The sequence below is a fragment of the Mauremys reevesii genome, linkage group 10 (genome assembly GCF_016161935.1).
Source record: "Mauremys reevesii isolate NIE-2019 linkage group 10, ASM1616193v1, whole genome shotgun sequence".
Lineage (NCBI taxonomy): Eukaryota > Metazoa > Chordata > Testudines > Geoemydidae > Mauremys > Mauremys reevesii.
The window spans coordinates 83,696,373-83,722,690 of record NC_052632.1 but is presented as its reverse complement, the minus strand read 5'-3'; the positions used below and the strand labels follow the sequence as shown (position 1 = coordinate 83,722,690).

The 26,318-nt window shown below is 52.0% G+C and overlaps 1 protein-coding gene across 2 annotated transcripts; it reads left to right on the top strand.

Annotated features, from left to right (window-relative positions):
* The first annotated feature begins 1,690 nt into the window (after window positions 1-1,690).
* SCNN1G (sodium channel epithelial 1 subunit gamma) lies at window positions 1,691-25,765 on the top strand. Of its 2 annotated transcripts, none has more exons than XM_039490274.1 (13): window positions 1,691-1,739; window positions 12,026-12,350; window positions 13,477-13,774; window positions 14,542-14,735; window positions 15,648-15,751; window positions 16,243-16,406; window positions 19,599-19,697; window positions 20,689-20,806; window positions 21,882-21,960; window positions 22,051-22,108; window positions 22,757-22,818; window positions 23,020-23,095; window positions 23,595-25,765. In XM_039490274.1, the coding sequence occupies exons 2-13, from the start codon at window positions 12,034-12,036 to the stop codon at window positions 23,970-23,972; spliced, it is 1,947 nt and encodes a 648-aa protein (XP_039346208.1). In that variant the 5' UTR covers window positions 1,691-1,739; window positions 12,026-12,033; the 3' UTR covers window positions 23,973-25,765. The 2 variants fall into 2 exon arrangements, with proteins under 2 accessions (XP_039346208.1, XP_039346207.1); XM_039490273.1 differs by lacking the exon at window positions 1,691-1,739 and adding an exon at window positions 7,855-7,979.
* Window positions 25,766-26,318: the final 553 nt, after the last annotated feature.

The window sequence follows — 26,318 nt, the reverse complement described above, 5'->3', positions numbered from 1 at the left end:
CTGTCCTTGGTTTGTCACCATCTACCCTGCCTGTCACCAACTGCCATGTTCTGTCACCATCTGCCCTGCCTGTCACCATCTGCCCTGCCTGTCCTTGGTTTGTCACCATCTACCCTGCCTGTCACCAACTGCCATGTTCTGTCACCATCTGCCCTGCCTGTCACCATCTGCCCTGCCTGTCCTTGGTTTGTCACCATCTACCCTGCCTGTCACCAACTGCCATGTTCTGTCACCATCTGCCCTGCCTGTCCTTGGTTTGTCACCATCTGCCCTGCCTGTCACCAACTGCCATGTTCTGTCACCATCTACCCTGCCTGTCCTTGGTTTGTCACCATCTGCCCTGCCTGTCACCATCTGCCATGTTCTGTCACCATCTGCCCTGCCTGTCCTTGGTTTGTCACCATCTGCCCTGCCTGTCACCATCTGCCATGTTCTGTCACCATCTGCCCTGCCTGTCCTTGGTTTGTCACCATCTACCCTGCCCGTCACCAACTGCCATGTTCTGTCACCATCTGCCCTGCCTGTCCTTGGTTTGTCACCATCTACCCTGCCTGTCACCAACTGCCATGTTCTGTCACCATCTGCCCTGCCTGTCACCATCTGCCCTGCCTGTCCTTGGTTTGTCACCATCTACCCTGCCTGTCACCAACTGCCATGTTCTGTCACCATCTGCCCTGCCTGTCACCATCTGCCCTGCCTGTCCTTGGTTTGTCACCATCTACCCTGCCTGTCACCAACTGCCATGTTCTGTCACCATCTGCCCTGCCTGTCCTTGGTTTGTCACCATCTGCCCTGCCTGTCACCATCTGCCCTGCCTGTCCTTGGTTTGTCACCATCTGCCATGTTCTGTCACCATCTGCCCTGCCTGTCCTTGGTTTGTCACCATCTGCCCTGCCTGTCACCATCTGCCATGTTCTGTCACCATCTGCCCTGCCTGTCCTTGGTTTGTCACCATCTGCCCTGCCTGTCACCAACTGCCATGTTCTGTCACCATCTACCCTGCCTGTCCTTGGTTTGTCACCATCTGCCCTGCCTGTCACCATCTGCCATGTTCTGTCACCATCTGCCCTGCCTGTCCTTGGTTTGTCACCATCTGCCCTGCCTGTCACCATCTGCCATGTTCTGTCACCATCTGCCCTGCCTGTCCTTGGTTTGTCACCATCTACCCTGCCTGTCACCAACTGCCATGTTCTGTCACCACCTGCCCTGCCTGTCCTTGGTTTGTCACCAACTGCCATGTTCTGTCACCATCTGCCCTGCCTGTCCTTGGTTTGTCACCAACTGCCATGTTCTGTCACCAGCTGCCCCACTTGTCCTGGTCTGTCACCAGCTGCCCTGCCTGTCCCTCCTCTGTCACCAACTGCCCCACTTGTCCTGGTCTGTCACCAGCTGCCCTGCTGGTCCCTCCTCTGTCACCAATTGCTTGATTTGTATTTGGGCTTCAGGCGTGGGCCTTTAATGGACCCACTGCAGCTGTGATAATGTGTGGTCCTAATTCCACACACAAAATTAGAGTAACTTTAATGAACAAAAAACATGGAGCTGGTTACGAAAAACGGGAAGGGGGAGGGAAAGAATCATGAAGACCCTTGTGAAATGTCTTTTTTTTTTTAATTACCCTTTTTGACTATTTTGCTGCCAGCTCTAGCATCCTGTAACAAATAAAACCTGAACGTAGCATAATACATCTGTTAAAACAAGAACTATGCCTGTTTGGGCCTTGCAGTGAAAATGAGCAGGTGAGAGAGCAAGCGACAGAGGGAGGGGGGATAGAGTGAGCAGGGGGGGAGTGCTCAGGAAGGGGCGGAGCCTCTGGGAAGGGGCGGGGCAAGGGTGTTCAGTTTTCTGAAACTAGAAAGTTGGCAACTCTAGCATAACCTCACCCCCACTCCTTTCCAAGCCTAACCTCTAATACCCTCTGTGGCAAGGCCTCAGTCTGCTCCAAGCCCCACTCCCAAAATGTCCCCTATGCCAAGTTCCATGGAGGGGGCAGTGTAGAGCCATTTATATCAGTCCTACAATGCTCCTGCACTGGGAGAATTCTCCTGGGCCCATTGTGGCTCATTTTACAGCCCCTGTGTGTTACTATAGCAGTGTACAAGAGTCAGGCCAAGGCCAGAATCACTCCCTGCAAATCTACCAGGAACTTCTGAAGTGAAGGCCCATTCTGTGTGAAGCATGCCATGAACTGACTCACTCAAGAAACTTTCCACATCACCTGGGTCTTCCTTGGCAGATTCCCATCCAAATAATGACTATGCCTAACGCTACTCAGCTTGTGACATCTGCTGAGACCATGACCTGGGTGATGGCTTCATGCACATTTCCCACACCTTCATCGAAAAGAAAGTGGTGCACAATAGGATTTGTGAGGAGCAGGACCCTTGTTATGAAAATGGGAGGAAAAGAGGGCTGAATTATTGTGGTAACTATAACTGTTGCCCTACTGAGGTTATATTTTTTACTTACAGTGCATAGATTTTATTGTGTGCATCCACTTTACTATTACTATTGTTATTTATTATTTCTACTGTGAGAACACTAGAGGCCCTGATCCAGGCCCCTTTGCACCAGGCCCTGTCCAAGGGCTGAAGGCTAGGCCAAGAATTTGGGCGGCTGTAAAAGTGGCATAAAATGACCATGAGCTTCTCCTCCTCTGGAGCTGTGCCTGCTCACTCAGAGGCAAGGCCAATGTTTTAGCAGAAACAATAAAATGGCCTTTCTTTGCAAGGTTCTACCCCACACACTGGCCCAGCAAAGGAGCCCAGCATAAATCTGTTCTGTATTGGTCAGCATCCTATATTACCTGGTATCATATTGCACTCAGATGTGCGGTTTGGTAATTTACTGCTGCAAACCATATCCAGCAGTCTTTCCAGTCAGCTTGGCTTTCCCTAAGCTTATGGTTTGCAGACATGCCTCACTGCTCCAATATTGTGGTTTGCGCACAAATCCTCACATACAGTCGTTTTCATTCCTAAAAGTGCTTTGGTTAGTTGACATTTTTTGTAGAAGGTATTTTACCACATCTCACTCATGGCAGTATTTCTGTGGCTTCCCGTAAGCCAACTCTTTGTTATGTTTTACTATGCCCTGAAGTTCTGAATGCCTGTATGCGCACATCACAGCTGGTGTTTATCTGCTCAGGGTGGTTCTTTCCTAGGGTGACCAGATGTCCCGATTTTATAGGGACAGTCCCGATTTTTGGGCCTTTTTCTTATATAGGCTCCTATTACCCGCCACGTGCTGTCCCGATTTTTCACACTTGCTGTCCGGTCACCCTATTCTTTCCAGAGCTCCAGCTTACCCTTCTGCAGGGGGGTAAATTAGCAACACATTGCAATGAGCCAGCTAGTGTCTGCCCTCTACTGGCTAGAATCAAAACTGCTCAATTTTTCTATTAAATTATGGTTATAATTACAGTATCATTCAGAGGCCCCAATCTGTACTTGGAGCCACAGAAACGTATAGTAAGAGATAGTCTGAGTCAAAAAGCAAGCCCCTGTACTGCTACTAGCTAGTGGAGATTCTCCTTCACTCAGTGGTAGGAGCCTGTGGTTTGAAACAGGAGGATCTGGGTTCTGTCCCAATGGTTGGTTTGAAGTTCCAAGCAGGGACTGTTGTGGCAGCTGTGAAGACTTAGCTGTCCAGGCATTTGTTAAAATATGTCTGTGTCTGGTTTATCTCCACTGTACAAGAACCCTCCTTTTACCTGCATGTTTGTTACAAAAATTCCCTCACTGTGTTTTTATTTCCAGACATATTACAGTATTTCAATTGTTCTGTGGGTGGATGCAGGGTCTGGTAGTCTGGAAGTAGCCTTTGTGCCTAGTAGGTTAACATTGGTTAGAATAGGATGTTAGATCTTATTAATAGGTTTCCCCTACGTCCTACTGACATCAGGCATATGGGCAGCAGCAGGGAGTTCAGAAGTGACTTTTCTCCACTTGGTGAGGTCTGACTTGTATAACCTGTTATAGGCCACAGTCTGAGACTCATGGTGGTATGAATGGGGCCATATCACTGACTTGATACAGAAAGCAGCAGGGGCCTTCCGATCACTCACCACGAAAAGAGAAACAGGATCACACAGACTAGTTCACACACTGGGCTCAGACAACAAGTGACATATTCTTTATATTCACAATTGCCCCTCTCCCGGCCCACCCCAAAAACCCAGGGGAGGGAGGAAAGGCCAAAGCCTCCATGAAGTTAGTTGGGGACCTTACCATGTCAATTATTAACCAAGGAGGTGCTCAGATACTGTAGCCAGTCCAGAACCCTGAAATATGTGACGCTCAGGAATGCTTCTCTTAGTGAGATAGCGATTGTAATTTTTACAATGACTGCTTTAGCATGTCAGCGCTTCATCTGCAGACATCTTTGTGGATCCTGTCATGTGCCCTCTGTGAATGTAATGGAATAGTTCCAGGTACAGCTGATTTCAGACATGGCCTGTGAACAGCCCTCCTCTTTCTCCCCTCTCTATTGGCAGCACCAATGGAAAACTCTGAAATTCTAGTCATTATGTTGTTTGCAGCTCTTGGGCTTAGTGATGCAAGGCTGCCACTTCCACACCCTGGAAATGACTCAAAACTGTATAAAGATTAGCCAGCTCCCTGTGACCAGGGACTATAGGGGAAGGGAACTGTTCCAAGTTTGGGTTCAGGCACTGCTGGGATCACAAGAGGCCAAAACCATTTCATCATGGGGGCCAATCTTTCCCCAAAGTCCTCTACGCCCACCTTTCCAAGGCCCAAGGTGCTAGCACGCATGGAGTGAGCGTGAGACCAGCGCTGATGCCACTTCAGGAAGCAGTGGGACTGGAGTGCCAGAGTTCTCCTCCACACCAGGCCCATTCCCTCCATAACATACTTCGTGTCCCTGGGCTAAAACCACAAAGGGATGTAGGTGCTGCAATGTTCAGTCTAAGCCACGCCCTTCTGAGGTACTTAGATACTGAACTCCGGGCCCTAGGAAGGTGCCTAGCTCTGCTTGGGATTCACAGCCACGAACCTTCTCCTGGAATTAGGCCCCCAAGTCAGGTCAGCCTCCCTTTCTCAGTAAAGAACAGAGAGCAGGAGACCCCATTACAACAGTAGCCCAGGGGGCCTGGTCAGGGCTCTCACTTGGGATGTGGGAAAGCTTTTTTCAAATCCCTACTCTGCTGATTTACAGCTGGGACTTGAATTTGGGTTTCTTACATCCCAGGTGAGTCACCTGACCGCCCGCCATGCTAGGGAATTCTGCTGAAGCTGGACCGGGGCTCAGGCCTGGGTGAGGTGACGAGCTCTTCAGTACAAGGATGTAGGTGGTTTGTACATACCGACTGGCAGACCCCTCGGCCACTTCAGGGCCACCCAGAGGATTCAGGGAGCCTGGGGCAAAGCAATTTCGGGGGGCCCTTCCATAAAAACAAGTTGCAATACTATAGAATGCTATATTCTTGTGGGGGCCTGGGGCAAATTGCCCCACTTGCCCCTCCCCCACAGGCAGCCATGGGCCACTTTGCCAGAGAAACAGCACCTACAGAGTTAGGCAGCAACTTGAGTGGGGGTTGGAGGATTTCAGTTAGCACCAAAGCTCTTTTGTGGATCTAACCCTCTGCCATTATCTCTGGCCCTTTGTTTCTCTCATAGCAGCACTTATGTCTGACAAAGAACCAGGATGATTAGCCATGTGCCCTGTTTCCTGGCTGGCACCTGCCTCACACCTCATCAGCAGACAGACTGGTGGTCGAGGTGGCGTTCCAGTACAGCAGTGCTTTACACACACAGCTGGCTGCAGAGGGAAACTGACCAGGATTGCACAATTCACTGCTTCTCTTCACGTTTCCACACTGAGAATTATGTGAATTCACAACGTGTAGGGATGAGCAACCAAAACATTTGTCTAACCCTCAGGATCGCTGTCCAATGGAGGCATTTGTTCCTCCTTGCTAATACACTAGGAAGAAAAGCTATGGGGCGGTAACAGGGGAGCAATACTATAAAAAAAATCATGGGGAATAACCGCCTCCCCACATGTGTACAAAATCCCCTAATAGCCTCACATACCTCATCCCCCCATCCACATACACATGCAAACCCTGCCTTCCAAGAGATTTCGTAGTGCTCAGAAGGCATTTCTCTCCACCATCTCCCAAGATTTGGGAGGAGCCTGCACTCACATTGGGGTCTCCCACATGTTGTACCTGTGTGATACACCCCCCACCAGGCAGCAGAAGGGACATCCAGAGCCAGTGATCATCCAGAACAGTGGTTTTCAACCTTTTTTCATTTGCAGACCCCTAAAATATTTTGGATGGAGGTGCAGACCCCTTTGGAAATCTTAGACACAGTCTGCGGACCCCCAGGGGTCCATGGACCACAGGTTGAGAAACCCTGATCTAGAACACCAGCAAAGTCCTGACTGGCTTTGGAGTGAGCGACTGAAGAGCAAGGAGGGCAGGCAGGCTCTTGGGCCCAGGGCACAATAGGCCTGGAGCTGACACTAGGGAGACAGGAGGCTCGGTCTGGGAATCCTCTGACAGTATCATTGTAACTTGCTCTCCTTTGGGGCAGGTTTTATGTGTCTTGTGTTTGTGTCAACATTGAGAACGTGCCTTGTTCCTTTGAAAGCAATGTTCAGAAAAGCCAATGTGCCCACCACAAGCGCATATTCCCTCGGAGGAGAGCCACCAACCTAGGGAACCGTCTCTTCATGTCTGACTTTAAATCAACATTGCTCTGTCAACAACCAAACACACAACCCAGTTCCTGCCCAAACCTCCTTCAGAGACGCCCAGACACCTTTGCTGACTCAGGCGGGTGAGTTAACAAAAAGGAGCGGGGAATAAGAGACCATCCTCAAAATACCATAGCAGCTTTTGTTATTTACTTGTATCGCAGTAGTGCCCACGGTCACCAGTAGGACAGGGCCCCACTGCACGAGGAGCAGCACAGGGGCACCTGCACAAATAGCTCACAGCCTGAGAAGACAAGAGACACCGGAAAGGGGTGGGGGAGAGGGAGACCTCCAATAGAGGCACTTTTCATAGACCCAGACACTGCTGAATCTTCTTCTGAAGGAACAGTATAAATATGGAAAGTCTGTGTCAGCTCTCCCTGTCTGCCCAGACATTTCTACACACAGAGAGCCAACCTCCAAGTTACTGCCTGCCCACACCCCCTCCAATCCACTGCACACTCCCCTCACCACACTGCACACCCCACCCCCTCAAACCCACTGCACACATCCCTCAACACACTGCACACCCCACCCCCTCCAACCCACTGCACACATCCCTCAACGCACTGCACACCCCACCCCCTCCAACCCACTGCACACATCCCTCAACACACTGCACGGGCCACCCCCTCCAATCCACTGCACATTCCCCTCAATCCACTGCACACCCAACCCCTCCAACCCACTGCACACTCCCTACTCACTGCACCTCCCCCAGTCTAGACTCTCAGCTGCGGGTGCCAGCCAAGAGGGCGCAGTGGGGAGCGCTGCCCCCCACCCACGGACAGGAGGGGACGCTCCCCACGATTTAACCCCTTCTCCTGCCCCATCCCCTCATCCAGGGTTTTCACCTGTCCGCCGCATGGCCCCTGTCCCCAGGCATCTGTCCTGGGCATGGGAACCCCGGGCAGCGCTCAGCACTGCTCTGCAGCCGGCCGGTCCTGTGGGCCCAAGCTCACCCCGTGTCCCACCAGAGGGGCAGCCCCCCAAAGCCCCTCTCCCCGCAGCTGCCGCCCCACCAGCTCCGCAGGGAGCGGGCCCCGACGCCTGTGCTCAGGCCTGCCGGCAGGGGGCGCCGCGGGGCCGCTGCGGGACGGGCAGAGGCGGGGCAGCAACCTGAGACGGGGCGGCCGCAGGGGTCGGTCGGAGCGCGCCGCTCGCATCCCACACGGACACCTGCCGCCTCCCTGCCCGCAGCACCCGCCGCCGCGCCGGCCGCATGGAGTCCCCCGGGCCGGGAGACACGCGAGGTGAGAGCGCCCCGGGGGGCCCCGGAGCAGAGCGGGGCCCGGGGGGAGGGACCCGGGGAGGGACGGGGAGCCCGGAGCAGAGCGGGCTCCGGGGAGGGACCTGGGGCTCCGGAGCAGAGCGGGCTCCGGGGTAGAGATCCGGGGGGCTCCGGAGCAGAGCGGGCCTGGGAGGAGGGACCCCGAGGGGAGGGACGGGGAGCCCGAGCAGAGCGGGGCCCGGGGACCCGGGGGGCTCCGGAGCAGAGCGGGCTCCGGGGGGGGGACCCAGGGGGCTCCGGAGCAGAGCGGGCTCCGGGTAGGGATCTGGGGGCTCCGGAGCAGAGCGGGCTCGGGGGAGGAGGGACCCCGAGGGGGAGGGACGGGGGGGAGCCCGGAGCAGAGCGGGGCCCGGGGGGAGGGACCCGGGGGGCCCCGAAGCAGAGCGGGCTCCGGGGGGGGCGGGACCCGAGGGGCTCCGAGGGGAGGGACGGGGGAGCCCGAGCAGAGCGGGGCCCGGGGGAGGGACCTGGGGCTCCGGAGCAGAGCGGGGTCCGGGGGGAGGGACCCAGGGGGCTCCGGAGCAGAGCGGGCTCCGGGGTAGGGATCCGGGGGGCTCCGGAGCAGAGCGGGCCTGGGAGGAGGGACCTGAGGGGAGGGGACGGGGGAGCCCGGAGCAGAGCGGGCTCCGGGGGGGGGATCCGGGGGCCTGAAGCAGAGCGGGCTCGGGGGAAGAGGGACCCGAGGGGCTCCGGAGCAGAGCGGGCCTGGGGAGGGACCTGAGGGGCCCGGGGGGAGGAACGGGGGCCTGCAGCAGAGCGGGCTCGGAGGGACCTGAGGGGCTCCGAGGGGAGGGACGGGGGAGCCCGAGCGGGTAGGGACCCGGGGGGCCCCGGAGCAGAGCGGGCTCCGGGTGGAGGGGCCCCGACGCAGAGCGGGCTCGGGGGAGGAGGGACCCGAGGGGCTCCGAGGGGGAGGGACGGGGGGGACCGGAGCAGAGCGGGCTCCGGGGAGGAGGGACCGGTGGGGCTCCGAGGGGGAGGGACCGGGGGGGGGGCCGGCGCAGAGCGGGCTCCGGGAGGAGGAACCGGAGGGGCCTGAGGGGGAGGGACCAGGGGGGGCCCGGAGCAGAGCGGGCTCCGGGGAGGAGTGCGCATTTGTCCGTCCTTGGGCGCTCAGGGTCCACCGGCATCTCCTCCGCCCTGTAGCTGCCCCGCGGGCTCCTGCCCGTCTCTGCGCTGGGATGAGCCGGGCAGCCTGCACCAGGCGCTGCGAAGCCCCCTCCTGTGTCCGGGCAGCCAGAGCCGCCCCCCGGCCAGAGGGTCCCGTGTCCCCAGCTCCCCTCCCCGCCCTGGAGCCACCGGGAAACACCGGAGCGTTTTAAAGGCGAGTCTGTCTCTGCAGCTACCGCAGCCTCCGAGCAGCTGGGGGCTGAGAGCGCCTGGCTAGAGAGCTGGCGGCACCCCTGGGGCATGGCAGAGCTTTCCAGCCTGTCATTCCGCCCGTGAGCGAAGGGTCCCAGCACCGCGCCCAATTCCCGCTGGTTCCCAGCAGGAGCCTTGATCCTTCCCTCCTTGCACAGGCAAAACCCCTGGGCAGGAGGAGTGCAGGATAATCCTGCAGGTCTGGCCCACCCGCGTTCCTCACAAGGCCAGGGGAGCCTCAGGCAGGGGGTGACAAAGGAGAGCCGCAGTTACCAGAGGGGTGAGGCTGGTGCCTCCCACAGCTGCTTCAGCTCCACTTCCTAGAAATATCTGGGTAGAAAATAAGTGTAAATCTTTCACATTAAAATCAGCAAACACTTGTAATAATGAATAACTTAAACCACACGGGAAAGGCGCCTGCCTGGCTCTTGCTTTCCAATGCCGAGGGACCCTTCCTTTGCCACAAATCATGGCCCTGATCCTGGGGAAACTCATGCACCTGAGTAACTTTACTCATCCGAGTAGCCCTATTAACTCAAATGGGACTGACTGCACCAGTAAAGTTGCTCACTTGATTAAATCTTTTGCAATTGGCCCCTGTGTCTGTAGGTACAAAATGATGGTTTCCTATTTCTTGAGTAAACTTCATTTTTCTCACATTTTGTACATTACTGGAGATTTGCACGTGTGCGTGTATTTAGGTCTGGTTTTAAATCCTGTGATTTTCCTTTGTAAGATTTATGAATTCAAGAGACTTGGGCAAATCCGCAATAAGAACAGATTGTAGAATGTGTCATTTGTGGGAAAGTGTTTTGCTATTTGTTGCACAAATATATTCTACAGTGACACTTCCTAGCTGGGAAATATTTAGCAAAATGATCAGTGCCCCAGGACACTTTCTAGATGCTCACGTTCCCTGGCTAGTACCAGTAATTCTGGGTTCCTATCTCTGTAACTGCAGCAGTTTCTATTGCAAGCAGAGGTCTGTGCTTCCCAGCCTGAGCTGCTATGTCCATGTCACTATGCTGTTTGCAACTGCTTGGCGTCTATCTCCCTGGAAGTGCACTTAGGGCCCAATCCTGCAAACACTTCTGTGTAAGAGTAACTTTACTCGTGTCAGTAAACCCCAACATTGAGATCAACAGTATTTGCAGGATTGGGCCCGTAGTGAATTGGGTGCAGGACGAGCAGATGAGCTCTAAGGTTGGGGGCCCTGGCTTAACACTGATCACCCGGAGAATTAGCAAAGGGAGCAAGCAAGAAATACCAGAGATAAATGAGCTTTGCCTCTGCTAGGTTTGTGAGTGCCCTCCAGAGACCGCTGTCTGCCTAGGGAAGTGCCCTTGTAAAATACTGAGTACCTTTCCCAGATTGGGTTGCCAACCCTCCAGGATTGGCTTGGCGTCTCCTGGAATCGGCTTTGATCTCCGGGTGACTACTGAAAGCAATCTGGAAGATTTTAATAGGATATTTTAAGAAAATTACATTGTCATGTTGGGGGGGGGGGGGAATCTCACAGGATAGCTTCAGTGAGAGTTGGAAACCCTATTCCCAGACCTGAAGAAGAGCTCTGAAGAGACCTCAGGAGGTCATAGAGTCCAACCCCTGCTCAAAGCAGGACCAACCCCCAACTAAATCATCCCAGCCAGGGCTTTGTCAGGCCTGACCTTAAAAACCTCTAAGGAAGGAGATTCCACCACCTCCCTAGGTAACCCATTCCAGTGCTTCACCACCCTCCTAGTGAAATAGTCTTTGCTAATATCCAACCTAAACCTCCCCCACTGCAATTTGAGACCATTGTTCCTTGTTTTGTCATCTGCCACCACTAAGAACAGCTGAGCTCCATCCCCTTTGCAACCCCTTTCAGGTAGTTGAAGGCTGCTATCAAATCCCCCCTCACTCTTCTCTTCTCCAGACTAAATAACCCCAGTTCCCTCAGCCTCTCCTCATAAGTCATGTGCCCCAGCCCCCTAATCATTTTTGTTGCCCTCCGCTGGACTCTCTCCAATTTATCCACATCCTTTCTGTAGTGGGGGGCCCAAAACTGGACACAATACTCCAGATGTGGCCTCACCAGTGCCGAATAGAGCACTGCTCCATCTGCTGGCAATGTTCCTACTAATACAGCCCAATATGTCGTTAGCCTTCTTGGCAACAAGGGCACACTGCTGACTCATATCCAGCTTCTCATCCACCGTATCCCCAGGTCCTTTTCTGCAGAACTGCTGCTTAGCCAGTCGGTCCCCAGCCTGTAGCAGTGCATGGGATTCTTCCGTCCTAAGTGCAGGACTCTGCACTTGTCCTTGTTGAACCTCATCAGATTTCTTTTGGCCCAATCCTCCAATTTGTCTAGGTCACGCTGGACCCTATCCCTACCCTCCAGCGTATCTACCTCTCCCCCCAGTTTAGTGTCATCTGTGAACTTGCTGAGGGTGCAGTCTATCCCATCAACCAGATCATTAGTGAAAATGTTGAACAAAACCGGCCCCAGGGTCGACCCTTGGGGCACTCCGCTTGGTACCGGCTGCCAACTAGACATGGAGCCGTTGATCACAAAAGCTTGTCTCTCTCACCCACTGGTACAATAAAAGATATTACCTCACCCACTTTGTTTCTTTAAAATATTTTGTCATCCTCCATGTGTAGAGTTAAACATGGCTCCTGGGAAGACGATCAAAGCCAAGATCAAGAAGACTTTGCCAGTGACTGGCCCTCAGGCTCCAACAGTCAGTGAGCTGATGCATTGGTACTGCATGAACACCAATACACATGGCTGCCGGCGTATCGTGGTATCAAGGGGACGCTTGCGCAGGTTCATCTGGATCCTGCTCACCTTGAGCGCCGTGGGGCTGATCCTGTGGCAGTGTGCTGAGCTCGTCATGTCCTATTACACGGCCTCTGTCTCAGTCACTGTGCAGTTCCAGAAGCTGCCTTTCCCCGCTGTCACCATCTGCAACATCAACCCTTACAAGTAAGCCATGAGGGGCCTGGGGGTGGCTAATTGCTGTATAAATGACAGTCACACCATTGCAGCCAGGGTGTTTTCAAAGGGCACAAGGCAAGTGTTTCTCAGACATTTGTTAAATAATTTTTCCTCAAAACTCTTTCCATCACTGAGCCCCTCAGGAAGCTTATCCTGCTGCTCTGACACCACTGCTCTTTAATTCCACCTCCTTACTGTTATCTCTGCCCCCTTCCCACAGCACCCTCAAATGCAGCACCTCTACTTCCTGGCTGGTTACACCCGTCAGACATCTGTAGCCATATTTGACTTACCAGTGCTGAGCCAAGCTAGATGCATTTAGCTTGTTTTATCTTTCTGCACAAGTCAGCCCCCCGGATCCCTGATCGTTCCTGGGGCTCTCTCTGAACGCCGTCCTTCCAGTAATGGAGAGCTCAGGCCTAACTAATATTCCAGGCACACACTCTCCAACGGGGGGCAGAGGGTTTGCCATCTCCTCTCTCTTGGATGGGACGCCTTGGCATATGCTGTCCAAAATCGCATTGGGTTCTTTCTCCTGCCAAACTGTATAATCTGCTGTCCCTCTTCCCATCCCAGTCTCTCTGCCATTCCTGCCCTCTGGTCTCTCCTGCCCACGGAGGATCTGCACTTCAGATTGCATTGTCCCCAGGATAAATCTTTTCCATTTCCCGTCCATCTTTCTGCTCTCTCTAGTTTTGGCAATTCCTCTTCAATGTATTACAATATGTCACTGCCTTCTCTAGCCTCTCCAGCTCACTAATTAAAATATTAAAGAAGCTCAGACCTTACAGTGACCTCTTCACAGTTCAGTCTGTTGCTGTTTATAATGGCCTGTTGTTCATAGTCCTTCAGTCAATGGGCAATCTCTACGATCCAGCTTTTACCCAAGACAATTCAAATTAATTGTGTGAATAAAAGTTCCAGACAGTATATGAAGTGAAGCATCAGTATTAAGTCAGTCTAGGGAGGAGAATGAGGAAGAGCTGGCTGTCCCCTATAGTAAGCTATTCATTGTACAATGCATAGGACAGGATAGGACTGCATGGAGTAGTCCAGCAGGGTGACACAGGGAGAATATGGCCTGTTATTTCCTATTACCTTCTCTCCAATGTAGGTATAGTACAATGAAAGAGCACTTGTCTGAACTGGACAAAGAGACAAAAAATGCTTTGGAGACTTTATATGGATTTTCAGTGGGCAAATCCAAGGTACGTCGGGATGCAGATGACTGGAACGCTACAGAGAGCAAATTTCTTGAAAGAATCCCTCTGCTAAAGTTCGAAGACCTCTCTAAGAAGACTGTGACTGAGATTCCAAGTGGCAATAAGCGGAAAATTGAGACCAGTGTCTTTCACCAAGGTTCCAGCATAGTGAATACTGGGGATCCACAAGATGTCGTGGGCTTTCAGCTGGTGAGTTCCATTCCCACGTGGTGACTGGGCGAGGTGTTGGCAGAGGGAGTGGATGTGTTGGGGCAGGCACCGCTGTTTGAGGAGATGACAAGTGTAGCACTGGAGGGAAATGATAAACTTTCAAGAGTTAATTGAGGCTTTAGTGAGGAATAGATACAAAGAACCTTCAAGGATGGAGAGACCCATGTACTGTAGATCTTCCAAATCCAGCCCCTGACATGGGGTGCAATTTTCAGCAGGTAAACATTCATCCACCGGTTCCTTAAACATGTCCATCCACTGCTTCCCGCAGATTATTCCACATGCCCGCAACCCTCTGGAAGAAAAAGTCCTTTTTGAAATCCAGCCTAAAATGCTTCCTCTTTATTGCCAACCATGACACTGGAGAGGTCATTTCTTAGATCCCCCATAATGAGCCTCCACCAGCCATGCTTCTTTAAGGTTACACACATTCAATTCCTGATGTCCATGCTCCCAGGAAAGGCCACTTTGCTTCCTCTGTACCTTTTCCAGACTGATCTGCCTTCAGAATGCACACAGTTCTCAACATGAGGTTTACCAAGGACCCTTTTGAAGAGGAACCATTTTCTTCCTTGGTTTATGTATCCCATCATACCTCATTTGTCTTCCTTTTTTTTTCTCCTGCAACTAGAAACTTCCTGCTTGAGTAGCATTTTTCAGTAGAAATCATATTGCAAACCCTTCAATGGAAAATTACACCACGTCTTCCTCACCTGAAACTCATTTTCCTCCTTTATTATTATTAGTGTGACCCAAACAACAGCAGTGACTGTGCAGTTTACACATTCAGCTCTGGAGTAAATGCTATTCAAGAATGGTACAAGCTGCATTATATGAACATCATGGCACAAATACCCTTGGAGACGAAAGTGAATATGGGCTACTCCGCTGAGGATCTTCTGCTGACATGTTTCTTCGATGGCATATCTTGTGACACAAGGTCAGTGCACAAAAACTACTCACCAGCCTAACATAGTGTGCTCTTAGGGAGAAATTCTGGACCAGGATTTCATTTAGTGACTGCAAAAAGAACAAGGAGTCCTTGTGGCACCTTAGAGACTAACAAATTTATTTGGGCATTTTTGTGGGCTAAAATCCACTTAATCAGATGCATGGAGTGAAAAATACAGTAGGAAGATATAGCATATCAGGGTTGGGAGGGACCTCAGGAGGTCATCTAGTCCAACCCCCTGCTCAAAGCAGGACCAATCCCCAGACAGATTTTTGCCCCAGATCCCTAAATGGCCCCCTCAAGGATTGAAGTCACAACCCTGGGTTTAGCAGGCCAATGCTCAAACCACTGAACTATCCCTCCCCCCAAACATGAAAAGATGGGGGTCGCCATACCAACTAGCAAGACAAGTCAATTAATTTCTCCTGCTGATAATAGCCCGCCTTAATTGATTACTCTCGTTATAGTTGTATGGCAACACCCATTTTTTCATGTTCTCAGTGTATATATCTCTTCCTACTGTATTTTCCACTCCATGCATCCGATGAAGTGGGTTTTAGCCCACGAAAGCTTATGCCCAAATAAATGTGTTAGTCTCTCAGGTGCCACAAGGCTACCCCCACTCTGAAGTTAGTGACTGAATACCCTAATAGTGCACACACTTCTCTTCCTGGGACTGTAATATGTTTGTTGGCTGTTTTATGTAGCGATATGGCATGAATATGTACATTGAGCCTCATCACTTAAGTAACAAACAGTCTAATTTAGGACCCTTAACACTCGTTAAACCCACTTGCTATCTCTCCTGTCAGGCTGATTGGGAGATCCAGTGAGTAATTTACATTGCCACAGGCAGTTAGACCAGAGCCTAGGATGAAAAAAATATTTGTTCTCTTTTAGAAACTTCACCCCTTTCCATCATCCACTGTATGGCAACTGCTACACCTTCAATAGTGGAGAAAACGGAAAAGTCCTGACCACCTCTACAGGAGGCAGCGAGTACGGTAAGGGAACCAAGTTAGTAGAGACACTGGAAAGCAGATTGTTCAGGGAACTGGATCCTAAGGGGATTGATTGACTGACAACTAGACATGTTATCTGATTGTGTTGGTTCAAATGAACATTTCCCCAATCTGTTGCCAAATCACATGAATCAAATGCTGTTGCATCACTAGAGTTTTTCCACCTGAAATTATTCCTCCCCAGTTATGTAACTTGGGTTTTAATAGGTTTTCAGTTACATTCTAACTGTTATCACAGCTATTTATTATTAGTTGTGCTGGATGCTAAAGATTAGCTGCAGCAGTGCTTGGACAGGCATTGATGCACCCACATAATATCCTGACAATTCCACTTGAAGCCATAAGTTCAGTCCAAAGAGATGATGACAGTTAAAACTGAAGAAGATTGTACAGTGACCATAGACTGGTCGACTCTCCCTGAGGTAGGGATCTAGCTTTTTTAACCCCGTCAATGCTATTTCGTTGTTCTGCAGGATTGCAGGTTGTTCTTTACATAGAGGAAGCCGATTACAATCCCTTCCTGGTGACCTCGACCGGGGCCAAAATCATTGTCCACGACCAGAATGAATATCCCTTTATTGAAGATATCGGGACTGAGATTGAGACTGCAACGGCCACCTCCATTGGGATGCACTTTGTGAGTGGCAGAGATCTTTCTCCTCAGGCTCACGGTAGCGCTTACAAACACTGTATTAACTGTGTTAAATAGATCCCGCTGCTGCCTCTCAGCATCCCAGAATGCTAGCAGAGAGCTGGGAGGGTCCAGTTATGCCCCAGGCCTGGCTCTCTGAAGCACATTCGAAAGCATGAGGCCAGAGAGAGAGCCACTGTCACTGACCTGTGCTAGAGCACTCTTCGGAGCCACATTTCATTGCTCAGGGGTGAGAGCTGTTGGAAATCAGGCCTGTGGGAATCCCACACCTATGGGTCACCCTGGTTTTATCCCATGGATTTCTTGAGGATTCTGATGTTTCCTACAACGTTTGAGGCGCTATCCACACCATCAAACCCCTGGTTTAACTCAGGTGCTGTAGCACAGTACGGACGTGGCTGTGGCCAGATCAGGTTCTGATGTGGTTTGGCTGCCGGAGCAGACAAGCTAAAGCACAGCTCTGACATCTGGCTATTCTGATTGGCTAGCTGGGTTCTGTGCTTCCTGCCCTGCTGGGCTGGCCGTGAAGAGACCCTGCCAAGGGGAATCTCCCACCATCGCTGTCACTAGGGGAAGGGTGGAGGCTGAAATAAGGTGCTGGGAGTTTCCCAAAGTAGTTCAGTGTAGAGTAGGTGATAGCGTCCTAAGGGGCCTGTGCCTGTTGCAGAGAAGCTAAAGCTGTGCCATCAGAAGAGACAAACTTCCCCATTAATCTCAAGGACCAGTTAAGTGATTGTTTGGGCTTTTCTTTTCTCTGCTGTTCACTGTACCACAAACACCCAGCTAAGCTGCTTATTTGGAGGGCTGGGCGTGCCCTGCCCTGATAGTCCATGCATTAGAAAGGACAGTAGGATAAAGTCTGATAGTCATCTCCATGCACATTTGAACCTATCTTCCAGGTGTCTGGATCAGCATTAGGGACAAGGGACTTTATAGTGTCTAAAAATATGGGACTTTCTCAAAGAGGCTTGTAGGTTTCTATAAAAGCAGGCATGAGTAATCAGCAGCAGAGGGTTAGATCTACAGAGACCTAAAATATCTCCCAGTCCTGCCTAACCCCCATGTCCTTGTTCTGCTGCCTATAGAATAAGAACAAGTCCACATATCACATTAGCGAAACTCTGCTGGAACAACTGTAGATACTGAAAAACATGGTTTGCCTTGGCATTCCTCAGCTATCTCATACACCGCCTTAAAGTCCCAGAGCCATGTCTTGGGGCAGTAGATTTCTGGCATCAGCTGGCCACAGGACAAGACTTGGTACACAGTGAATAAGATAGTCACTGAAACAGAAAAGATTAACACGCAAAGTCTGACATGGAAGAAGTGCCCTCTCATAATCAATATATTGGTTAGCAGGAAGCCATTGCAAATATTCTGAATGTGTAGGTGATTAGACTTCGAGTACCCTGAAATATGGTAGTTTATGCAATACACAAAAATAAGATTCAATAAATTTCCTTGGAGTTGGGTTTAAGAGCTTACAAACAGGCTGCTTGCATTGGGATGTATCAGAGAAGGTAGAATCCAGTTTCTTCATCTCAGAATAAAAACTACATCTTGGTGCCATATTAGTAGTGACTATCATGAGGAGGAAGAATCTGAGCCTGACATTTCCTGGGAGCCTTTATAGAGCGCGATCTGTGATTGTCACAGATGAGCTGCTTCACATGCAACCCCCACAACACTGTCTCCTCGGGGCACCCTGATCAATCCTGCACATGCATCCAGTCATGCAAAGGAGAGCCCAGTGCACACATCCACTGAAATGCCCATGCCACTACACGGCTGCATGTGTGTGCACAGATGGGCTTGTACACGGGCACTTGGTATTTTGCAAATGTGGGTTTCTGGATACATAATGGATGCACATACATTTCTGTAGATGCACCAAGACCCTCCACCCTCTGAATATACTGCCCACAATGTCCTAAACCAGACATGGGTAATATTTCCCGCCCCTCGTCCACACACAGAGCAATGTTATTTCAGTGCAGGAATGACAGAAGAGGAGCTCCTGCCACAGCAGAAATTCTACCAAAAGCAGCTCTCAGAAGCCAAGGACACGACAAGCAAAGGGACCCAGTAGCAGGTCCTGCGAGGCAGGATTCCTAGCATTAGATCTCTTCCAGGAACTGAAAGAGCGACACCTAAAAGCCATTTCACATGAATTTTCAAAAGCAACCAGTCTCTTCTTGCTCTCACCAGACTGAATCAGTGTCTTTCCTTGCCCCTTCCGGGTGTAATTTCAGTCTTTGATTGAAGCAATTGAGCTGCACTGCACAAGTGACTGCAGCCAGGGTTGCTGAGGTCTGGAATTTCTACAGCCCCATAGCTGTGCATAGTGCTTTACAGACAGATCCTGCCCCAAGGAATTTACCCTCAGGCCCTGGTCCTACAGTCAGATCTACTCGCACAGAACCCTGTACCCACATGGAGCCCCTTTGCTGGCTCTGTGCTCCTCGAGCTGACTGCAGGATCTGTGGCCAAGTCAGACACGGTATGGGCAGAGAGGATGGATGTACAGACGCTTGGATGAGTATTCCTGAGACCTGGTGCACGTCTCCAGGCATTCTTTTAGGACTGTCGGTGGGTGGGCGAGTGGGAGAGGCTAGGCAGAAGCAGGGAAGTTGGAAGGAGGTAAGCGAGGTAGCCAAGTGCACTAATAGCCTGAACCTCCGAGCTGCTGAGTGCTCTTGACTCCCATTGGCTTCAGGAGAGGTTGAAGACACTCAACACCTATCAGTATTGAGCCCTCAATCAGGAGGCCCCTTATTCCAGGCACAGGAGACAGAATGGGGAAAGGTGAACGCCCAGAAAAGATTACGGCTTTGAGGCAGGAGGCATCTCATGGAGGCGTCAAATGTCATTAAGAAAGAATCTAAGAACAATTCTAGCCACATAATCTCCACAAAAGCCGCCTATGTCCTACAGGCTAATTCACATAAGCTATACGGTGTGGGCACAGCCCAGAAGTAGCTTCAGTCCTGCATCATCATTGTTATTGTTTAGGACTCTGATCCTAGGGTGTCCAATAAGCAGCACTGAATGGTTTCTGAGTAGCAGCCGTGTTAGTCTTTAAGGTGCCACAAGTACTCCTGTTTTCATCACTGAATGGTGTCTTTCCTTCAGCTCTGCTGGGGTCTCACAAATGAACATTTGGTTTCTGGTTTTCAGACTCGGTCTCACAAGCTAAGCAAACCGTACAGCGACTGCACCGAGACTGGCACGGACATTCCAGTAGCGAACCTCTACAACAAGAGCTACTCGCTCCAGGTAAAGCTCTGTTACATTTGCTTTCTCAGAGACAAGGTGGGGGATGTAACCAGAAACTCCCGTGTATAAACTATGTACCGTTCCCTTAAACAGCGTCTTAATACAAATTTTAAATCTGCTCTTGGACCAACTTCTGTTGGTGAGAGAGACGCGCTTTCTAGCCCCACCGAGATTCTTCCTCAGGTTTTTCAGTCGTTTGGGCGATCCCAGTATACAAACAGCACCGTATTCTGCAGTGCTAGCCCCCAACCCTGCAGAAGCTCTGCTCCAGTTGAAATGCTTTGGAGCACAGCTGTAGAATACCGTAGTGCTTTTAAAATTAGGGTTTTGTTCCAAAGTGATTGAAGCTTGAAGTTGCCTTGGGGATTTTGTCATATAGCAGGAACATTGGCTCATTATGAAATTCTCTGGCATTGCTGGACTGGAAAATATTTGCCAAACAAATGTTGCAGCTTAGTGTAACCCTTGAAGCCCGAAATTGTGACCCCTGTCAGATAAGACTCCATGAATAACTGATACGATCTAACCTGTGTCCAACCAGCAGAACGCTTACAAAGAAAGTTTCCACTAGTTTTGCATGACTCCTGTAATAGGCTCCGCCTTGAAAGCGTCAGGCATCCTGGTTTCCTCCATGATAATTCCCATTGCGCTTATATTAATTGCTACTTTTTGCAAATCCGGCACCTGGGCTTGATTCTTCTTTTATCGAATATAAAAATGCAGCCCCCTGGGATGTGATGCCAGCTGAGGTCACACAGGCCTCCAGTAGGATTAGTTCATTAAAGCACAGAGCCCTGCACTGCAGTTGGTAGGGACTGAAGATGGGGCCCCACCTACTGGAAATTCCAGCTGGAAATGTTAGACCCTGCTGGTTCCAACTGACGACCCATTCTGGAATAGAGCAGTAAGTGGCAGAACCTAGAAGCAACCCAGGCATCCTTGCGCATTTGTTGGCTCATAGAAACCCAACTCTTGGTTTATTTCCCTGCAGATTTGCCTGCATTCCTGTTTCCAGAGGGCTATGGTGGATACCTGTGGCTGTGCCCAGTACGCCCAGCCCTTGCCTCCTGGTGCAGAGTACTGCAACTACAAGAAATACCCCAACTGGAGTAAGTTCTCAAGTCCCCACGCAGCCTCCTTTACCGCCTAGTTACAACCACCAAATGTGCTCCTGCCAGACACGCCCAGCTCAGCCCCTGGCATTAGATCATTACCACACACCCTATTCTCCACTGAAATCTCCACCCACACAAGCCCAGCCGGGCTGGAGGAAAGGTGAATCTGCCTTGGAGTAACACGGGCACCCTTGCCAGCTTTTATTGCTCAGCCCGGAGATTAGCTCTCTGCTAGCAAGAGCTCCCGTGTCTCTGAAATCCCAGCTACACGCTTCGGAACGCTACTGGGTTGTGCCCTGGTAGCCTTTGGAGGCCCCGCCTGAGTCCAGGGCTCTGTTGTGCTAGGGGTTCTCAGGACAGTCAGAGTGCGGCCACCAACTCTTGCTGGTGGCCACTCTCACACTTTTTCCTAAAATACTTAATTAGCGTTAGGAAAAACAAACAAATATGCATAGAGACACGTCCAAATCATCTTAACTTATTTACTGCTAGCAAGTAAGGGGGCACTGGGGGCGGTTGGCCAGGGGAGGTAGCGGGGGCCCGGAGCATGAAGCTTTGTGGCTGGGGGTTGGGGCCCGGGACTGGAGCCCAAGGCCTGAGCCCCACCGCCCCTGGGAAGGTGGGGAACTCACCAGCTGCCTGCTCCTCCAGCGTTGCCCAGGTGTCTCCAGGGGCCCAAACCCCTGCTGGTACCCCAGCAACCAACCCCAGGGCAGTGCATCCAGGAGCAACAGGGAGGGGGAGGGGCCGCTGCTTTCCCCTCCCCCCCAAATCACAGTGAAGGAGGCTGTGGCCACAAGAAAAGCCTCTGGTGGCTGCATTTGAGAAACACTGTGCTAGACTCTGTGCAGACGCTTGGCAAGGGCCTGTCCCTGCCCGAGGAGCGCGTCTTTCCAGGGGAAGTACTTATCCCCACTTTGTAGCGGGGGAAATGAGACCCTCTGAAGAGAGGGGACGTGCCCAAGGCACAAAGGGAGTCTGTTCCAGAGCCAGGAATTGACCGCAGGTCTCCCAAGCCCAGACTCTCGCTGGCTTCCCCAGCCAGTTACCCTGCGCTCTCTTCCTGCAGTGTACTGCTACTACAAGCTGCATGAGAAGTTTGTGAAGGAGCAGCTGGGTTGTCAGCAGATTTGCAAAGAAGCCTGCAGGTAAGTCCTGCTGCCAGATAGGCAAGAAATGAAACATTCCTCATGCAGGAATTCAGACCTACAGCTAACACCAGGCCTCTTTCCCCACAGCTTTAAGGAATGGACGCTGACCACCAGCTTAGCCCAGTGGCCATCTTCAGTTTCTGAGGTGAGCTCCCGGTTCTGCTCTGCTTGCTCAGCCAGCTAGACACACAATGAGGGTAGCAGGCGCTGCGTCCGGCTGGCTTGGTTCCCTTGTGCCTCGGACCACAGGATCATCGTCAGGCTGGGGCTTTCCTGCTTCTGCTGCTTTGTCACATCCTCCAGGGGTTCCCTGCAGCCTCAGTGAGGGCTGCCCTTCCCCCAAAGGGAGGGGTGAGCCCAGATTTCTCAGCGATGGGGAGGTGAGGTTACAAGGGCAAACAAAATGGGGAGGGGAAGCGTCCCAGCTCCAACAGGAACCAGCTAAATCCAGAGGGGCAGCTTTGGAAGTGAGAGGCCCCTCCTGTATTTGTGAGCATCGGCCTAGTGCTCCTGCCCAGGGGATCTGAACACTTGCAATGCATGAGGCTCCCATAGCCAGGTACAAGGACACGGCCCTGGCCAAGGAGCTCACCAGCTCACCTGGAAACTTGTCCCCTGGGGGGTCAGTCTCTCTGGGTCTGCGAGATCCCCCCTCCCCGGTGGTAGCGTGAGGTCCCCTACCACACAATCATGGCATTCTGGACTGAAACCTGGGCCAAATGAGCTGTCGCGTCCCGGGCTCCCTGGGCTTGCTTGCGCTCATGGCAGTTGCATTGTTTTCTTGTTTTCCAAGGACTGGATGCTTCGAGTCCTCTCCTGGGACAAAGGGCAGAAAATCAACAAAATGCTGAACAAGTAAGTTTCCCCCTGTGTATTTCCAGCCTGTGTCCCGAGTTCAGATACAATCGCCGCGGCCCTAACAATGGCAATACAAAAGAACGCTCCCTTCGAGGGGCCTGGCCCTACCCGTCCAACTGGTTCTTTAAATCACTCTTCAGTGAGCCTCACACTAGTGTTTGACTAAAGCCAGGGCCTGCTCTCTCTCTCCCTTCCCAGAACGGACCTCGCAAACCTCGTGGTGTTCTACAAAGACCTGAACGAGAGATTCATTTCCGAGAATCCCGCCAACAACGTAAGCTCTGACGTCTGCAAGCGTCTGTTTAGACCCCGAATGGGTCCAGTGCAGGTAGCAGCAGGACAAGCTTCCCCAAACAGTGCCCTGCAATGTGCCCCAGTCCTGTCCTGTCGCTACCCTCTCCAGGGGCATGCGGGGAGCTCGGGTTCCTTGGCTCGGGTTCCTTGGCCCATTCAGTCCTTGTCCTCTGTCACGTAGGCACCTCTCCTCTAGGAACGGCCCTGAGACAAGTGTTAGCGACTTTTCTGTTTCTGTGTTAGCTGATATTTCTAAAGCACAAGTGAGAGAGGAGCCGGCAGGAAGCTTAGAGACGTGCCCATTACAGTTCGCCTTCACTTTAGCGCCCAGACGCCTCTGTATTGTGTCCCTTTAACGGTGTCTAGTTACCCTGCCCCTGGGCACCTTGTGACAGACGCCGATTGCTCGCTGCTGCTGTCCCGGCCCCCAGGGAGGCCTGGCTGGGTCCGGCGTAACCTTGCACTCTCTTCTCCTCCAGATTGTCATTCTTCTTTCCAACTTCGGGGGCCAGCTGGGCCTTTGGATGAGCTGCTCCGTGGTTTGTGTCATTGAGATCATCGAAGTTTTCTTCATCGACTCATTCTTCATCATTATGCGGCGCTACTGGCAAAAGGCGAAGAAATGGTGGAAAGACCGAAAGGCAGCACCCCCTCAGGTTAACGCTCCAGCCAAAGAGGGCCACGACAACCCCGTGTGCATCGACGAGGACCTGCCCACCTTTAACACTGCCCTTCGCTTACCACTGCCCCAGGAAAATCACATGCCCAGGACTCCGCCGCCCAACTACAGCACTTTGCAGCTAAACGCTGCATTCACAGACCCGCTGCCCGACACGCTGGAGGGCAGGAGCCATTGACAGTATTTATCTCCTCCTCCAGAGGCCAAAGTAGGCAATGAACGTGTAATCCGGATGTCCAGGAGCCAGAGGTGTGTGTCTGGGGGTGAGCACTGAGGGACTCTTGGGTAGGGTTCAGAGCCCTGGGAGGAGCGCAGGCAGGAGGACTCAGCCCCCAAGCACAGAGCAGTGGTTGGTAACGCCAGGTCCCAGGCCCTGGTGTTTTCCAGTGAAAGGTTTGTGCAGGATGTGGAATTGAGCTGTGATGGGCCTTGCCAAACAGAGACAAGCCACCACCCTCTCCATTTCATCTGGGTAGGAATCACGCCTCGGGAGAAGCGGGCATATCCAGCATAACCCCACAGCTGCTCCAGGCCTGACATGTGGGGCGGCTTGTGTTACTTGGCTAGGGGCAGGCAGAGAGGGAGCTCTGGGGAAAGCGTTAAAACCAGGCAGGTACTGGATGGTGGGGAGAGGAAAGGAAAATGCCACTGTAGGGTCAGATTCTAACCGGTTTGGCTAAACACGGAGCGGGCAGGATTCTGCCAGCCGCACCCCAAGAGAGAAATTCCTTAGCCTGGGGGAGAACCTTGAAAGCCAGTCGAACTCCTCCTGGAGGAAGGCACTACTCAGCCTGAGTAAAAGGGAGCCAGACTCAGCCCCAGCCCTTCCTTTAAAATGCCCGAAGTCTAATTTTGAGCAGGATAATGACCAGACACAGCAATCAGCGCGCTCCTTAAACAACAGTCAGACCCACTGTTACACTAGCCCCAACGTATCCCACTGACAGTGCAGGTGCCCTTGGCACACTCAGGTTCCGGCACTCAAAGGGCAGCTGAATCCTCTTCATGCTACAGTCATTTGACTCACGGGCCGGGCCCTTCTGCTGGGAAGTACCATTCAAATGCCAGCCCCATTGGCTGGCACACACCCTTAGCCCGCACACAGCCCGAAGAACTGGCCTGTGCTCTGGGGAGCATCTCAAGCGCCAGGAAGGAAGAGGAATCCCACTCCCGGGCACAGTGGCAGCAGAGCCCCCTGGAATTCCTGTACCCAGACCCAGCCTCAATGGGGAATAGTGAGCAGAAGATGCACTGACCCCATCCCCAGGCGTGTTGCCCTCAAACTCCCCTTGTCCATTAGCATGCAGCGAGTTCCCTATGGAACTGCCCTCTGTGATGCCAAGCCCCTGTGCACGGGCTCCTTGGGTCCTCCCACTAGTTCCGTCCTGGCCAGGGGGCACTGTACCTGCAGCTCTGACCCACTGAATTGAGATGAAAACGGTCGCTGAGTTTCAAACATTGGTTCTAAAAGGTCACTGCTCATGCCCGTTCTCTCAGAATGGGTTAGCCCGAATCACTGGCGTTTCCCTGCCTCGAGAACATGAACACGAGAACACTGAGGGTCCAATTCTGCCTCCCTTGAAGTCAACAGCAAAACTCCCATTGCGACCCCAGAGTGAAGGCTGCAGCTCATTGTCTCCTCTGGTGTGCCCAGTGAGCACACTCCTGGCAAGTGCATTCTGTATGGAAGGGTGGGCGCCCAGCCATGACTCACTCTCCCTCTTCCTAGTCGGTTCCTGCCATGGCCTCCTGGGAGCTGAGTAGGGTGGGTTGTGGGAGTGTTAGGAGGGATGTGTGCTGGGCCAGCAACACCTCCTGGGCTTTCAGAGTACTGTGTTGTCAAATGAATCAGGCATTTTAACAATGAGAACAAAGATGTTTCCAAGTGTGCAATACAAGACGTCTTTTTTAACTGAATTATTTACCAGCAGAGAGGCTGGGAAACGAAGAACAGGGAAAGATATATATTTTTAATAAACTGATTTTTTTAAATTAATGGACATGTGTGTTGTTCTGCTTGACTGTCCGAAGTCATTGCTGAGAACGGGGGAGCTGTGCCTCGCTCTCCCTGGCCTGCTCTATACCAGCCCTTTACATTTGTGACAAGGGACCAACTCAGAACTGCTCAGCAACTGGGAGTGACTCTCCGGGCTTGTCTACACGGTGGCTAATGTAATGTGCACCATGCGGCTGTAATTTCTAAAGCGCGTTGTGATGCACATTAATTGGTCCATGTGGTCCCTCCCTGCTGGTACTGCACATTCCCTGGAGTGCTTTAACTACCAGCAGGGTCTGCATGGACCAATTAACACACTTTAGAAATCACATCCCCCAGAGCACATTACCCCACCGTGTAGACAAGCCCAAAGCTGCTATCGTGGAATTGATTTACCTTGTGCAAGGTAGAGGCTCTGCTTTGAAGGGATGAAGTGCTGAGGGCAAAGGGTTGGCTGCCTGGGTCCTCTTTATAAATAACTATGTCTTGTTATTTGAAGAGGCACCTTCTCCCACAAGGCATACCTTC

What these genes read in the sequence shown, in the direction of transcription:
- SCNN1G (XM_039490273.1), top strand. Translation starts at nt 7,949, where the DNA reads ATGGAGTCCCCCGGGCCGGGAGACACGCGAG. An exon ending in ACAAGAGCTACTCGCTCCAG is followed by an intron (nt 19,698 to 20,688) that starts GTAAAGCTCTGT and finishes ATTTCCCTGCAG; the next exon opens with ATTTGCCTGCATTCCTGTTT. An exon ending in GGCCATCTTCAGTTTCTGAG is followed by an intron (nt 22,109 to 22,756) that starts GTGAGCTCCCGG and finishes TTGTTTTCCAAG; the next exon opens with GACTGGATGCTTCGAGTCCT.